Raw genomic sequence first — 13,486 nt, 5'->3', positions numbered from 1 at the left:
GCCCCTCATCACTTCTTAATCGTCCGAATACAGCTTCCTGGCTGAAAAAAACACTGAATTCGTAAAGAAGGGAGGAGGATGTAATATCGTCTCTGGTGTCTGCCATAGCAGCCTCTGGTGATGTGGTTGGGAGTGCAGCTCGCAATGTACATTCCAGAGGGAGATTTTTATTGTTATTATAAATAATATTAAAGGGACTTATATAGCGCCAACTTATTATGCAGCGCTGTACATTAAATAAGGGTTGCAAATGACAGACATATACAGACAGTGAGACGGAAGGATGAGAGGACCCTGCCCCAAAGAGCTTGCAATTTAAGGGCTCTTTTAAATGAGCAGAAAGAAGGAGCAAGCCAAATAGGACGAGGAAGACCATTCCAGAGAGTCGGGGGAGTTCTAGAAAAATCGTTTGTAATTGGTGATGAAAGAAAGTTAGTAAAACAAATATTAGGGTGCCTGAAAGAACGCAAATGGGGGTGCCCAAAGCTTTTATGTTTCATTATTCTGGCTCTGTGTTCTATATTAAAGCCAATGAGTATTCAATACTTTTTACAAGTCAATCTTTTTGTTTTTTATTTTTTAATAAAGGTAAAGCCGCTCTTTACACATCCCATCTTTTTACAACCTGTACAATGTGTCTTTGTACAACACGGCACATTCTTTCACAGAACGTATCTTCAGTCCAATCGTTTCAGTCAGATGAATGCCTGGCATTGTCACCATGGCCAGGGTTTTGTTTGTAGTAATGAATTCTGCTGGATGATTTAGATAAAGGGAATTGCCATCTGATTGTGTTGATAAGAAGAGATACATCGGGTTAGTCACAATGAACACCTGATTGATGCTTTGTCAGGAAATGTCCCAAGTGTAACGCTCGTGTTTTTCACAGGCTAGACTTCCATATGTCCATTAAAAGATTTCAGACAAAACACAAAAAAAGATGTTTGTCTGTATCTTCTTTTTTTGGTTGCTCACTCAAAGCAAACCCGGTTTGGAGCAGGGAACTAAAATGGAGACAAGATGGGGAATCTATAATTGCATCAAAATGCTTTGTTTACCATTTTCAGTTTCCAGATGGCCAGCTAAACTTACGAAAATTTTTATAGCAGATGGTTTATCTGGATACACCTTATAGGCAGAATCTTTCATGAGCTCAATATGCTTGCATACTGCACTGCAGCCTATTTCCTCTCCTCTCTAAATTCAACTGGTGGAAGGATCCATCATGTGTCACCTTGTGACACGTAAGTAGGGAAGACAAAAGGTCCCAGACTACATATATGAGAAGAAGACAGAAGGCTTTTTTGGCAAACCAGATATTGTATTAATGATAATTTCTCTTATATTTTTCTCATATATCTTTGTACCAAGGGTTGGCAACAAAGCCCATTTAAGGCAATATTAAATATGTCAATACATGTATACCCCCTTCCAATCCCAGACTACATATCCCATCATCTCTGTGTTACAGAGGAGGCCATGTTATTGCATGAGGAGGATCAGGACTTGTCCTTGAATGACTTGAATTTGTCTAACCTCAAACTGTTAACAGAAAATTCAAAATCTTTGTGTTCTTCCCTGAATTTGTTTTAAAATGGGCGGGAAGAAACTGTAGGCGGTTGGCATCTCCTGTATGCCGGTCGGTTACTGAAAAGTGCTGGGTGGTGCGCCCAATTGAAAGGGTCCCGGGAGATTACTGGCTTTTAAAAGACTGTGTGGATAGGTGCCCAGATATACAAGAGGGTTCCGAATGTCAAAGTTCAGTCCAAAGGTGTGTGGTTTTTTTTTTTTTTTTTTTACATTTATTTGAAATTATTATAAAAGATTTGCATCATGTCAGGTAACTTAACAGCATGAGAACCCTACAAAAATGTAAAGCTGGAGGGTGCAATGATGTCAGGGAGTGGAGGTGTGAAAGGTATAGGAGATGTAAACCTGAGAACTAAAATGTTAAGGATTGCAGCTTACCACTCCTTAGGTGTTCTCTCTAGTCTCTTTTCTGTATCTTTCATATAACGCTGTGTCCTTGCGTACTTTCATGCACTGATTTGTATCTGCGGAGGAGCCACAATCGTCATTTGACTGAATACAAACATCTTCTTCCTTCACCTTCTCTAAGTTGTGAGCAGAGAAATTTGTGATTTACAGAAATCGGCTTAGAAGAAAGAAAATGTGCAATTTTATTTCAGTTCACAGAAAGTTACAAGAATACAGCTAACAGGTGTCTTCTGTAATTGTTTTAGTTTGTTCTTAAAAAATAAAACTAATTCAGTCACCACATCTGCAACAAACATTGTAGTAGTGTACCATGTGTGTTATATTTGGAAAACTTCTTATTAGAGTTGTACAAAAGTATTCCGACTTGTGGGGTGGTCTGTTTTTAATATTATTAATATTGATGAACAGGATTTATATAGCACCAACCTATTATGCAGTGCTCCACATTAAACAGGGCTTGCAAATGACAGACAGTTACAGAGAGTGACACAGGAGGAGGAGGACCCTGCCCAGAGGAGCTTACAATCTAGGAGGTGGGGGAAGTAACACAATAGGAAGGGGGTATACTAAGTGCTGGGAAGAATGGAGGGTTTAGGAGACAGAAGACAGGTAGACAAGTTTGAATGATGTTACATACATTGTGCGGTGTTCTCTCTTGCCTGTTTTAGCTGGGAGCACCACCTTGCTGTTTTCAATAGCCACCCTACTGTCTTTGGGTGGTTACTGAAAATGGGTCCCAGTACAGGGTCACTGGACAGTTGGGGCATAATACAAAAAAAAATGGGACTTCCTAGGGGGCTGGGCATTAGACAGTATGAGGTGGGGGTGGTTAAAGGTGACAGAATTAGGGGGTACTGGATTCCCATGGCAGCAAAAGCTGTGAACACTAAATTTGTCATCCCAAAATGTTACATCCCAAAACCCAAGTTATTCACCAGGTAATAAAGCAAGCCAAGAGGTCAAAATGGAATGTATTGTTATGCAGTACTGAATTTGGTCAGTAGATGGCACTAGAGTGGTGCTTTTTAGAGGTCCTTTTCCCTTCTGTAATTCTTACAGCAAACCATGTTATCTCTATGGCTGGGTCTACATGGTCGGTTTTAAAAACACATATAAACATTCCTACCACGTTTATATAAGTTTTTATGTACTTTTACAAGCGTTTTAAAGCTTGACTTGAAAACACTAAAAAACTTTTATAAATACCTATGACGCGAATTGCCGCGATTTTACAAAAGGTTTACTTTTAACTCTTTCAGGGAATGAGTACAGGGTTACATAAAACCCCTTACTCTTTCCTTGAAAGTGTTAAAATATGTGTAAAAAAATTGGACAAGGCTTTAATGGTAAAGCATTTTATTAAATGTGTTTGTGTAACTAAACTTTTTTTTTTTTTTTTTTTTACAGGTTATCCCAATGACAGGATGATTCCCACAGCTGTTTCATTCATAACATGAGCACGGCCATGGGACTCCTCCTGACAGTGAGGGATCGCAGGACACTAGGGGTTAAATGAGGACAAGGCTCTCCATTCACCCCTAGTGCTTTGTGATTGGCTGAGGTTTTCTGTTTCTCAGCCATTCAGCACTAGACTTGAATAGGGAGAGACTTGTCCCCATTCATCTCTAGTGCTCTGTGATTGGCTGAGAAATAGGAAACCCTGATAACAGCTCAAGCATCATCAGGATTTCCCTTTCCTTAGCCAATCAGGGAACAGAGCAGTCAGCGGAGCTTTACTATGGTGACAGCCCCGCTCCCCTGAATTCTCCTGCAGCCCTAGAGGAGCTGTGACACGTGTTGTGTATCTGTAGCACATACTACAGCTCCTCTAGGCCTGCGGAAGCAATCAGGAGCGGAGCTGTCAGTATAGCAGAGATCCGCTGTTTGCTCAGTACCTGATTGGCTGAGGAAAGGGATATCCTGATGATGCTTGACCTGTCATCAGGGTTTCCTATTTCTCAGCCAATCACAGAGCACTGCAGATGAATGAATCAAGTCTAGTGCTGAATGGCTGAGAAACGTAAAACCTCAGCCAATCACAGGGCACTAGATAGAGGTGAATGGCGAGCCTTGTCCTCATTTAATCCCTAGTGCCCTGCGATCCCTCATTGTCAGGAGGAGTCCCATGGCCGTGCTCATGTTATGAATGAAGCAGCTGTGGGAATCATCCTGTCATTGGGATAACCTGAAAAAAAAAAAAGTTTAGTTACACAAACACACACATTTTATAAAATACTCTACCATTAAAACCCTGTCCAATTTTTTACACATATTTTAACCCTTTCAGGGAATGAGTAGGGGGTTTTATGTACCCCTGTACTCATTCCCCAGGGTGGCGTGGTGGCGATCTGAGAGTCTCCTTATTAAAGGGGGCTTCCATGTTCCAAAGTCCTGCTAAAAATGCTTATAAAAGCCCCATTGTTTTCAATAGAAGCTTTCATAAAAAGCTTAAAAATGCTTGTAAAAGCCTCCATTGAGTTCATGTGAGCATTTTCAAGGATTTTCCCGCGTTTTTATGCATTTTCCGCATTTACCCTGCGTTTTAATTTTTTAAACGTTGAAAGCAACGTTTAAGATATAGCTCTTAAAGGTGCTTGAAGGAAACGTCCCGGTGTAGATTAGCCAATTAGAATGCATGGGGATTTCAAACATGGGCTTTAAAAGACTCAGGTTAAACACTGAGGAGACAGCTTGTGTAGACTAAGCATAAGATGTAGTTCCCTTTCCCACATGTACTTTATATGAACTCCTATTTATTGTGAGATATTATTATTATTACTACCCAGTATTTATATAGCACCAACATATTACGCAGTGGTGAACATTACATAGGGTTTGGAAATGATACACAGATACAAGCAATGATGCAGGAGGAGGAGAGGATCCTGCCCAGAAGAGCTTACAATCGAAGTGGTGGTTACTATTACAATAGGAGGGGAGAATTGGAATGGTGGGCAAGTTGTGAGGGTTTAGAAATCACAAGACGACGGGTAGGTGAGTTTAAAAAGATGAGTTTTATGAGCTCTTTTAAATGAGCAGAAAGTAGGAGCAAGCCTACTAGGACGAGGAAGACCATTCCAGAGAGTCAGGGCAGCTCTAGAAAAGTCTTGGAGCCGCGTGTGTAATGAGGTTATGACCCCAAAGTCATTAGTAGATCATTGGAGGAGCGAAGAGATCGGCTAGGGGAGTATTTTTCTATCAGGTCAGAAAGGTAAGTGGGACAAGAACTGTGGAGGGATATGAAGGCAAAATACAGGAGATGAGTTTGATTCCAAGGTGAAATGGAAGCAAATGAAGAGAACTACAAAGAGATGCAGCAGAAGAGGAGTTGTGGGAAGGATGTGTTTGGGGTAGGTAGGTAGGTGGGAAGGATGGATAAGTCTGAGTGCAGCATTCATAATAGATTGTAGAGGAGAGTCGGGTTAGTGGAATACCAGAGAGGAGGAGGTTACAGTAGTCCACATGAGAGATGATAAAGGAGTTTGGTGGTCTCTGGGGACAGGTAGGGGTGGAGGTGAAAGTGGTAGGATTAACACAACAGTCACAGCCTGCTACACCTCTTGCATGCTAGACTTGCATTCTGTAGGGGAACCCTAGAAGTCTGGTAGGATGTTGGGAAACCGTGCCTATGGCTATGGAGATGTATAATATTTATTCCGGTTTACAGGTTGCTTTCCCTGCTGTCTTGTATTTGTTCCCAATCAAGCAGTAAACCTTCCTTGTTCAGGCATGCAGGTTACTATGCCACCTTCAGACTCCTTACTTGTCATGTTTGCTGCCTTCTGGGTCAGCTCACTGGAGAGCGGTAATGATTTTGATTTCATGGTCTAGTTTTGACATTGAAGGTGGAAAGGTGACACAGAAAACTGCATTCCTGAACCAGGAGGATGGAGACATTCTGCTGCCATCTATCTGCACAGCAAAACGTTGTGACCCAGGTAGCCATCATTCCAAAACAGAAAAAAATGTTTGTTGTTGCTGGAAGTTTGCCTGAAGTTTCATATAAAAGATCTGCTGGTTTCAATGGAAACATTTATAAAAATCTACACCATGCTAGGGAAAAAAGCTGTTGGTTTGGCCAGTGCAGGTTTTGTCCACCTTGTTAAACATGACAGCCTGCCTATCTATATTTCACAGTTGTACAAAATCTTCTACTGGACTGAAATGGCTTACTTTGATTTATTTGCACCCTGTCAGCATCTTACAATGTTTAATAGAAGCTACAGCAATGGGATAATAAAGCCTCTCATTTCCTGCCCTGAGGGTATCCAGCGCTTTCCACCCCAGCCTTGCTGCCCCTCACGTCTCACTTCTTGCAATCATGCATCAATTTATCACATAAAAGCGGTATACAGCACCCCTTATCAGCGACCCAGCGAAATGTTTCATTAACATTGTGATGAGAAAAATAGTAAAATAAAAGCTGATTTAACTTTAATAACAAAATCTATGTTTTTATTTATTTCTCATAGTTTTGTTGCTTTCACTTTTCACCATTGCCCTGTGACCAGAACGCTCATTGGAGCCTTTCAAGATGTAGATGGACTTTTCTTTCCCTTCTTTTTAAAAGAAATGTCCTCAGATTGCTCCTCCAATTCTTTATACTGATTCTGTTTTGCAGCTCTGCAGGTGGCATTTGGCTCCTTATACCGAGATGATGTCTTACTCAAACCCAGCCGTGTCATAGCCATTTTAGCAGCCGCCTGCATGCTCCAGCTGGTAAGTGTTTGTCTTTGTGATGTTTGCATCCTCCTGAGACTGGTGTTGTCATGAAATAATCCTGGTTTTATTAATCAACACAGACTGCTAACTGTACATCATCTGCGTGCGTACGCTGTATATGACTATTTGTATCCAAGCGTGCTGTCTGCATCCTAATGTGCTAAAATTTGTCATCTAGATGTGTCTGCTATAAGCATGGGATGACACTCCTGTGTGTGGGTCAATATTACTCAGTTTGTTATTTAGTAATCTGATAAAGGTTCCATTGCTGAATAATTATCAGTTTATATTAGTTTACGTGACACCAATGATCTTTTGGCTATCTGTAACGGTGACATTCTTCCCAATGACCAGCTATGTAAGAGGAATTCTTCCCACAGACCACCACACTAATCTACTGTGAGCTGTGGATATAGTAATTATAGCCAGGGTTCTCCAAAACCACTGATCTACAGGCTTTTACCCATTGTGCTAGACCGGATGCCAAACGATACTAAAATAGCCTTAAGGCCCATATAGATCTTAGATTTTCGCTGGGACTGATCTGTCATGATTGTTTCCAGTGACAGATAAAGGAGCGAGAGCTGTAACACACAGCACCAATCTGTCCCTACTCTGCGCTCCCCTAAAGGAGTGTCTTGAGGTCGTTCCAACTTGGTTTTTGGGTACCATAATGCTGGGGATGACTGTAAGCAGGCCGAACAAACGGCTGTGCTGGTCTTGGGTGGCAATAATTTAACAAGTGTATGACGCTTTAGCTGTGTGCATATATACACGATGGACACATTGTACTTCCCTAATGCTGACATTATTACCGGTAGTGCAGCCTGACTACCAGCTATCAGGCTGCACTACCGGTAATGCTAAAAATTAAGACTATATGAGGTACATAGTATTACCGGTAGTGCAGCCAGACAGCTGGTAGTCACATGGTATTTTGGGGTAAATATTAAACAGTAAGGTGTTGTTTTAGATCCGGTTTTACTTCTAAAAACTCCTATAAAGTTTTCTTGTTTTTGCTGGCTGCATGACTATATTCTGCATTCCATATAAAGATGTAGCTAATTAACCTGACTCCTAAAGTGGAACTGAATTAATCAATACTAACCTGTCCTCACCCTGTTGGTGGGTGTCACCATCATCTTTTCTTGCACTTTCTGATCATTAACCATCTTTATTAGCAGTGCCCAGATGGTGTAACTCCTGTGCAGTTGCACAAGAGTTCATTAATCTGCATTCTGCTAGAATAGCTGGGATTGCCAGTAAATTTGAACTTTAACAGCCCTGATCAGGCAGGGAATAGCTGTTGCAGAAGGGACATCCTGTTCCTTCCTGCAAAGAACACCTTCCTCGTCACAAATTGCGACTTTAGGTAATTTTAAAGATTTGTTGTGTGCTAACACATCATGTATTCGTGGACTGATTGGTATCATCGCTACATTTGCTAAATCACTCCACTTAATAAAACTGCTCCCACTTTTCATCTCTACAACATAAAGGATAATCGTTCTGCTGTCCATGAGGTAGTATGCATCACACACACAGCGGCTCTGAATTTTTAACAAGATCAAAAGGTTTTTTTTTTTTTTTGTTCAGACAGAGAGAAAAAAAATCTTAAATAACTGCAAATAAATCTGCGTCTACTCTTCTGTTCCATCCCACTGCACCTCCATCTTCCTTTTTATTGTCTTCTCAAAAGACTTGCTTCTGTCATTTTGATTCTGTGCCAGGATGACATAACACTGGCGCATGAAAGTTTGTTCATTCCGGGCATGCGCAAGGGACGCCAGGATTGCCCGATTTCCTTGGCAAACAACATTGAGTTGCACATGTGCAACTCAACAAAATCTGACTGCCAGTTGGAGATCAGGCAGGTAGGAACAGTTATTGCAGAAAGCACATCACCTGTCCCTTTCTGCAATAACCACCTCCATGAATTGCATATTTTTAAAGCAGGACTTTCACTTTATTAATTTATTTATCGGACCAAAAGGGAGAAAAACTGAACTTTATTGATGAGATTTACAGGCACCTTAATTGAGAAGGCATCATTCTCTTTTCTCTATAGATCAATGGTCCCCAAACTTTTGGATATCACGTACCACTAAATTTACAAGCTCTGGACAGAGCATACGCGGGGAGCTGTGTGTCTCTCCAGGGGGAAAAAAGTTCCCCTAAAGTGACGACCTGATACCAGAACCTGCCCACTTTCTCATCGCAGATCTGAGCCTGTCACACAAGCCGCTTACCGCCCTGAACGGACATGGTCTGTGGCTTTGGACCCTGTGCCTCACCAAGCAGGGTCTTTCTCCTGAACCCGCTGGGGTGTGCACCGGCCAGAGCCACGGACCACAGGTTGGGGTCCGCTGCTATAGATAATGTGATGCCTTCACTATGATGTGGTAGAATGTTATCAGGAAATATTCTACCCTATTATCACTTCCACTCATTGAGTATCTTTCATTTCAAATTTGATGGCTCCGCATAACATTACCTGGAGGAGTCCAAATATCTAGAAATGGCCACTTCTCCAACTTGGCATCCACTCCTTAAGGAATTTGATATTTGCATAACTCTAGATGAAGGATAGGGGTTCTTGAGAGAGAAAGGGTTGTTAAGCCAGGGTGCAAGAAACTTTGCACAGCACCCTTCCACCAGCCTTGATCAGCCTGTGTTGCACAAAGAAGCCCAGAAAAATAGTTTTTACTGAGGGTAAAAAAAGGCTGCAGTGTTTACTCAAAATATCCTTCACCTGGGGAACAGAAGAATCAGGGAAGGCATACTACAGATCCAACGTTTTCCTTTAGTGATTTTTTTTTTTGCATATTTTTCAGCTCACAATTGCATTTATTTGTGGGTTTGTATTTTTCTTTTTGTTACTGTTTAGCTTTATTCTGTAAATGTCTGCAATGGCACAGCAGCTGATAAATCAAAGGACATCTTTAGAAACTTAAGAATTTTAAAAACAAAAGCTGAACATATGTTGTGGATCTTCAAGGTTCTCCTATAATTAATGTCTGGCAGACTGAATTGTGTCTGCTTATACTGAAAATGTTTTAGGTAAAGTGCCAGCTTTTAAAGGAAAAACAAACTGCAGACAACAATTCTGCCGCTTCAGACCATACCAGCCCCCTACAACCGCCATAAGATTTATTTTAGAGCCCGGGGAAAATGTAAATTATGGACCTCGGCCTTTGACACATAAGCATAACATGCCTTTGGTAAAATCTACATGCTGAATGTTATGAAAGGTGTTGGCATATTTCCAACATTAAGAAGGAACACCCTGTCGGGAGCAAAGAGAGTGTTACAGTTTTAGTTCTTTTTTTTTTAATTGTCTTTATTAGCCACATATTAACGGGCAGCTCTGATTTCGGTCAAGTACCAACCTAGAACATTCAGCATTTTGTTGATTTAACTTTCTCTGCTGGTGTGGCTATCTTATAAACCTGTGCGGTAGAATCGAAAATCCTATGCACTAATGCTTTTTCTGTTTGTCGTAGGATGGATTAATTCAACAGTGTGGTGAAACTATGAAAGAAACAATCAGCGTGCAAACAGTGTGTAGCTAGTCCACAGCAGCCGGTGTCTACGGATTAGACTCTGTGAAGAAAAAGTAAGTCAAATATCTTCCATAGCTTTCTGTACTCTTGTCACAAAATCTGCACAAGCACAGCTAGACCACAGCCTCTATGCAATTAAGTGAGATACATTTGGCACTTTAAAGTTTGTCATGCAATTTTCTTGTGTGTGCAATTGTGTGACTTTCCATGGTGCACAGAAGATTCCTGTGGCCCCAAATTTCAAGCCCAGTCCAATCAAAGAGCGAGCAAGAGAGCTCAAATTGTAATTCATCATCTCAGCAATTGTCTGTCCTGTGTCTTACTGTCTTGTCTCTTGTGGGTGGCAGCAATTGAGGGTAGCACAGACATCATCAGATCTTTCAAAAGTGCATTACCCGCTCTCATGCAACAGAGCTCCATACTCATGGCCCTCAGTGTATGGATGAAATGTAAAACGTAGACTGCTTTGTGCATAGTCCTGTAGAATATGATGGAGAGTGGATAGTGATTACTGCTTTACTGCAATAATAAGCCGTGTGAGACAGAAGAGTCCCCTGCTGGTAACGCTTTGGAAGCGGCAAATACAGAGCAGCAAACATTTACCCCATAGAACAGTGTTTCTTACACTTTTTACCATGGGGTAACCCTTAAAATATCTTTCATGTCTTTAGGGAACCCCTTCTATAATCACTATTTCCAGAGCTCACAGTAAATTGGCATGGAAAGAATGTTTTTGCATATAATATATATAGATAAATGCGTTGGAAAGAATCTTTTTTACATTGCTGGCCATTGGCAAAGGTGTCACCCTTATAGATAGCCAAAAAGATCAAACTAGCCTGAAACCCGAAGATTGCTTATTACTTAGGACCCCTAGCAAGCACCGGAGGAACCTTAGCATTCCAAGAAACCCTAGTTGAGAAATGCAGCTATGGAGTCTCTCCATAGGTTTGGTCTGGAACACTGAAGAAATTTAACGTAATAGTTAATCTGCCTTGTCCACGCAATAGGTGACTCCATAGTCCCTTAGCAATCCTGTTGTTGGGGAGGTAATACAGAACACTGGTAAAAACTCTATGCATCATATAAAGTTTCTCAGACTTCCACATCTGAGATGCCCCAAGCACTTCGTTGTTTCAATCCAACTTTTTCATGGTCCCCGTCTGCCTCACTGGTGACTTGAATACATGATAGGGTCAATGAAGCTGGTTTATAGAGAAGAGCATGCTGTATATCCATTTAAAACCTTGTTTCTGGAAGCCAAGCAGTAGCATAGTAGCTGAGGGTTCTGGCATTAGAAAAGCTTCCAGCTTGGACTGCATAAAGGAATCAACTCTCTTATATAGTCCTCCTTATAAATGACCTCCTCCCAAATTCCCCAGCCGCGTTCATACCTTTCAGAATGCCAGTGTCTGATTTTGCATGCAGGGGATATTATGGCAAGTTTATATGAAGACATTAGGAAGGCATACAAGCAGTAATGCATAAAACAGAATTTTAGATACAGATCCACAGTCCATTTTAAGTAATAAATAATGTTTATTCCACCTGGATATTCTTCTTGGTTGCAGTATTCATTTAGCTGAAACATGTAAATAGTCCCAGATCGTTCATCTCAAATCCATTCAAAGAATAATTTTCCCCTGCTTAAAATATGTGAGAGGTGTAGCGGCAGCTGTCCATAGAAAGCAATCAGACTCCGACTTCTGTGCAGCACATGAATCGGGTTGGTTACTTCAGGGGACAAGCTTCATTTTTCTTTTCAGTCTTTTCCTGGGACCTTTATTGCCTGCTATGTTTCAGCAAATTCATCAACTTAAGAGGAAATGGGTTCAAAGTTTTTAGAGAACTGCCGCTGATAAAGCTGACCCTTTGAAGGGAAGGTGCCTATCCATGGTGTTCTGCATTATTAAATTGGTTGATGCTGATAAGTTTTGGCAGCAAAGTTCATTTCTTTCATATCTTCCTGTAACTTCTCTTACAATGAATCATAGCTTTCCGAGTGGCACATTTAATATTGTGCTTGGCATTGTGTTTATCTTCCTGCACAGCTTTGGGGTGGCATAAGCTTTATTAAAAGGTCTCAAGCCACAACTCAATGCTGGCAATAGCTATGCCCCCTGTGCAATTATTTTCTGTCTGGCAATGTCATTCTTCATTTTATCTCTTGATTGCAAAAAGAAGAAAGTGAAAGTTCCATGCTAACCGGAAGAAAAATGGTTTGCCTGGTCATTGGTTCCAAGTTTAGGTAAGTTTGTTGTGTCTGTTTAAAGACTAAAATCTAAACTTTACAAAACAATTTGTCTTTAAAGCATATTTAAACGGGTCGGCTCACTTGTCTGTGTTCCAGTGATGGGTGCGGCCATCTTGCTTCTGTTCTTCCTCTTGTGGACATTGTTTGGCTGTTCCAGGATGACATACCTGCCACATAAGGGGTTTATTCATCCCATTACACACAAGGGAAGCTGGGAATGCCAGGTTACCCTGCAACTATAGCTGATGCTGCACATGCACAGTTCAGATTTTTGCCAGACATTTGGAGTGATCAGGCAGGTGGGATGTGCTTTTGCAGAATGCACATTATCTGTCCCTTTCTGATCTGCCTGATCATACAAAGCTAAAAGTAGTGTTGAGATGAACCCCAGCTTCTCTTTTGGTTTTGCACAGTTGTGGCGACTCCTCTTCTGTAAATGCTTTTTCTGATTCCACTGCACACTGTGAGCTTTTCACAATGTACATTGGAAGCTGCAGCAAGTCAGATAGAACCCTCAGATAGAGCCCACCTTATTTTCTGTTCATTTGCCAGCCAACTATGATCTGCCTGCGTTGCATAGCCGAGTCTTAATATTGATGTCACTGAACAGCTGTGAAATAAAAGCAGATTTAGTTTTTTCATTTACATATTAACGAGGGAAGAAAAGAAGGACTCTTCTAAAGAACTTATTTTATGTCTAATGGAGGTTCCTGTGCCCTGCAGCTCTTTATATTCTTTGCTGCACATGACAACTTAACTATATTTTAACTTTTATCCCTACAGATGTTTTAAATATAAGAATGTTAAAAGCAGCTTTTTGAGTTAAAAAAATCTTTGCCTAAAAAAATAAATTAGTCTAAAATCGTCAGACTGTGCATGCGCAGTGTTTTACTATGATGTATTGCAAATGGTTATATATGTTGCCATATCCATACAGTTGCTTAACCCC

The 13,486-nt window shown here is 40.9% G+C and overlaps 1 protein-coding gene across 1 annotated transcript in view; it reads left to right on the top strand.

The window, feature by feature from the left end:
- Positions 1-13,486, top strand: part of GMCL1 (germ cell-less 1, spermatogenesis associated) — a gene marked incomplete in the record, with an annotated part of 84,069 nt that overhangs the window by 29,220 nt on the left and 41,363 nt on the right. Inside the window, 2 exon segments of the mRNA XM_072402809.1 lie at positions 6,620-6,717; positions 10,224-10,336. Of these exon segments, the coding sequence (XP_072258910.1) occupies positions 6,620-6,717; positions 10,224-10,336 (211 nt within the window).

The sequence above is a fragment of the Pyxicephalus adspersus genome, chromosome 2 (assembly GCF_032062135.1).
Source record: "Pyxicephalus adspersus chromosome 2, UCB_Pads_2.0, whole genome shotgun sequence".
NCBI lineage: Eukaryota > Metazoa > Chordata > Amphibia > Anura > Pyxicephalidae > Pyxicephalus > Pyxicephalus adspersus.
The sequence above is the reverse complement of the archived record's forward strand: the minus strand, read 5'-3'. Positions and strand labels throughout refer to the sequence as shown.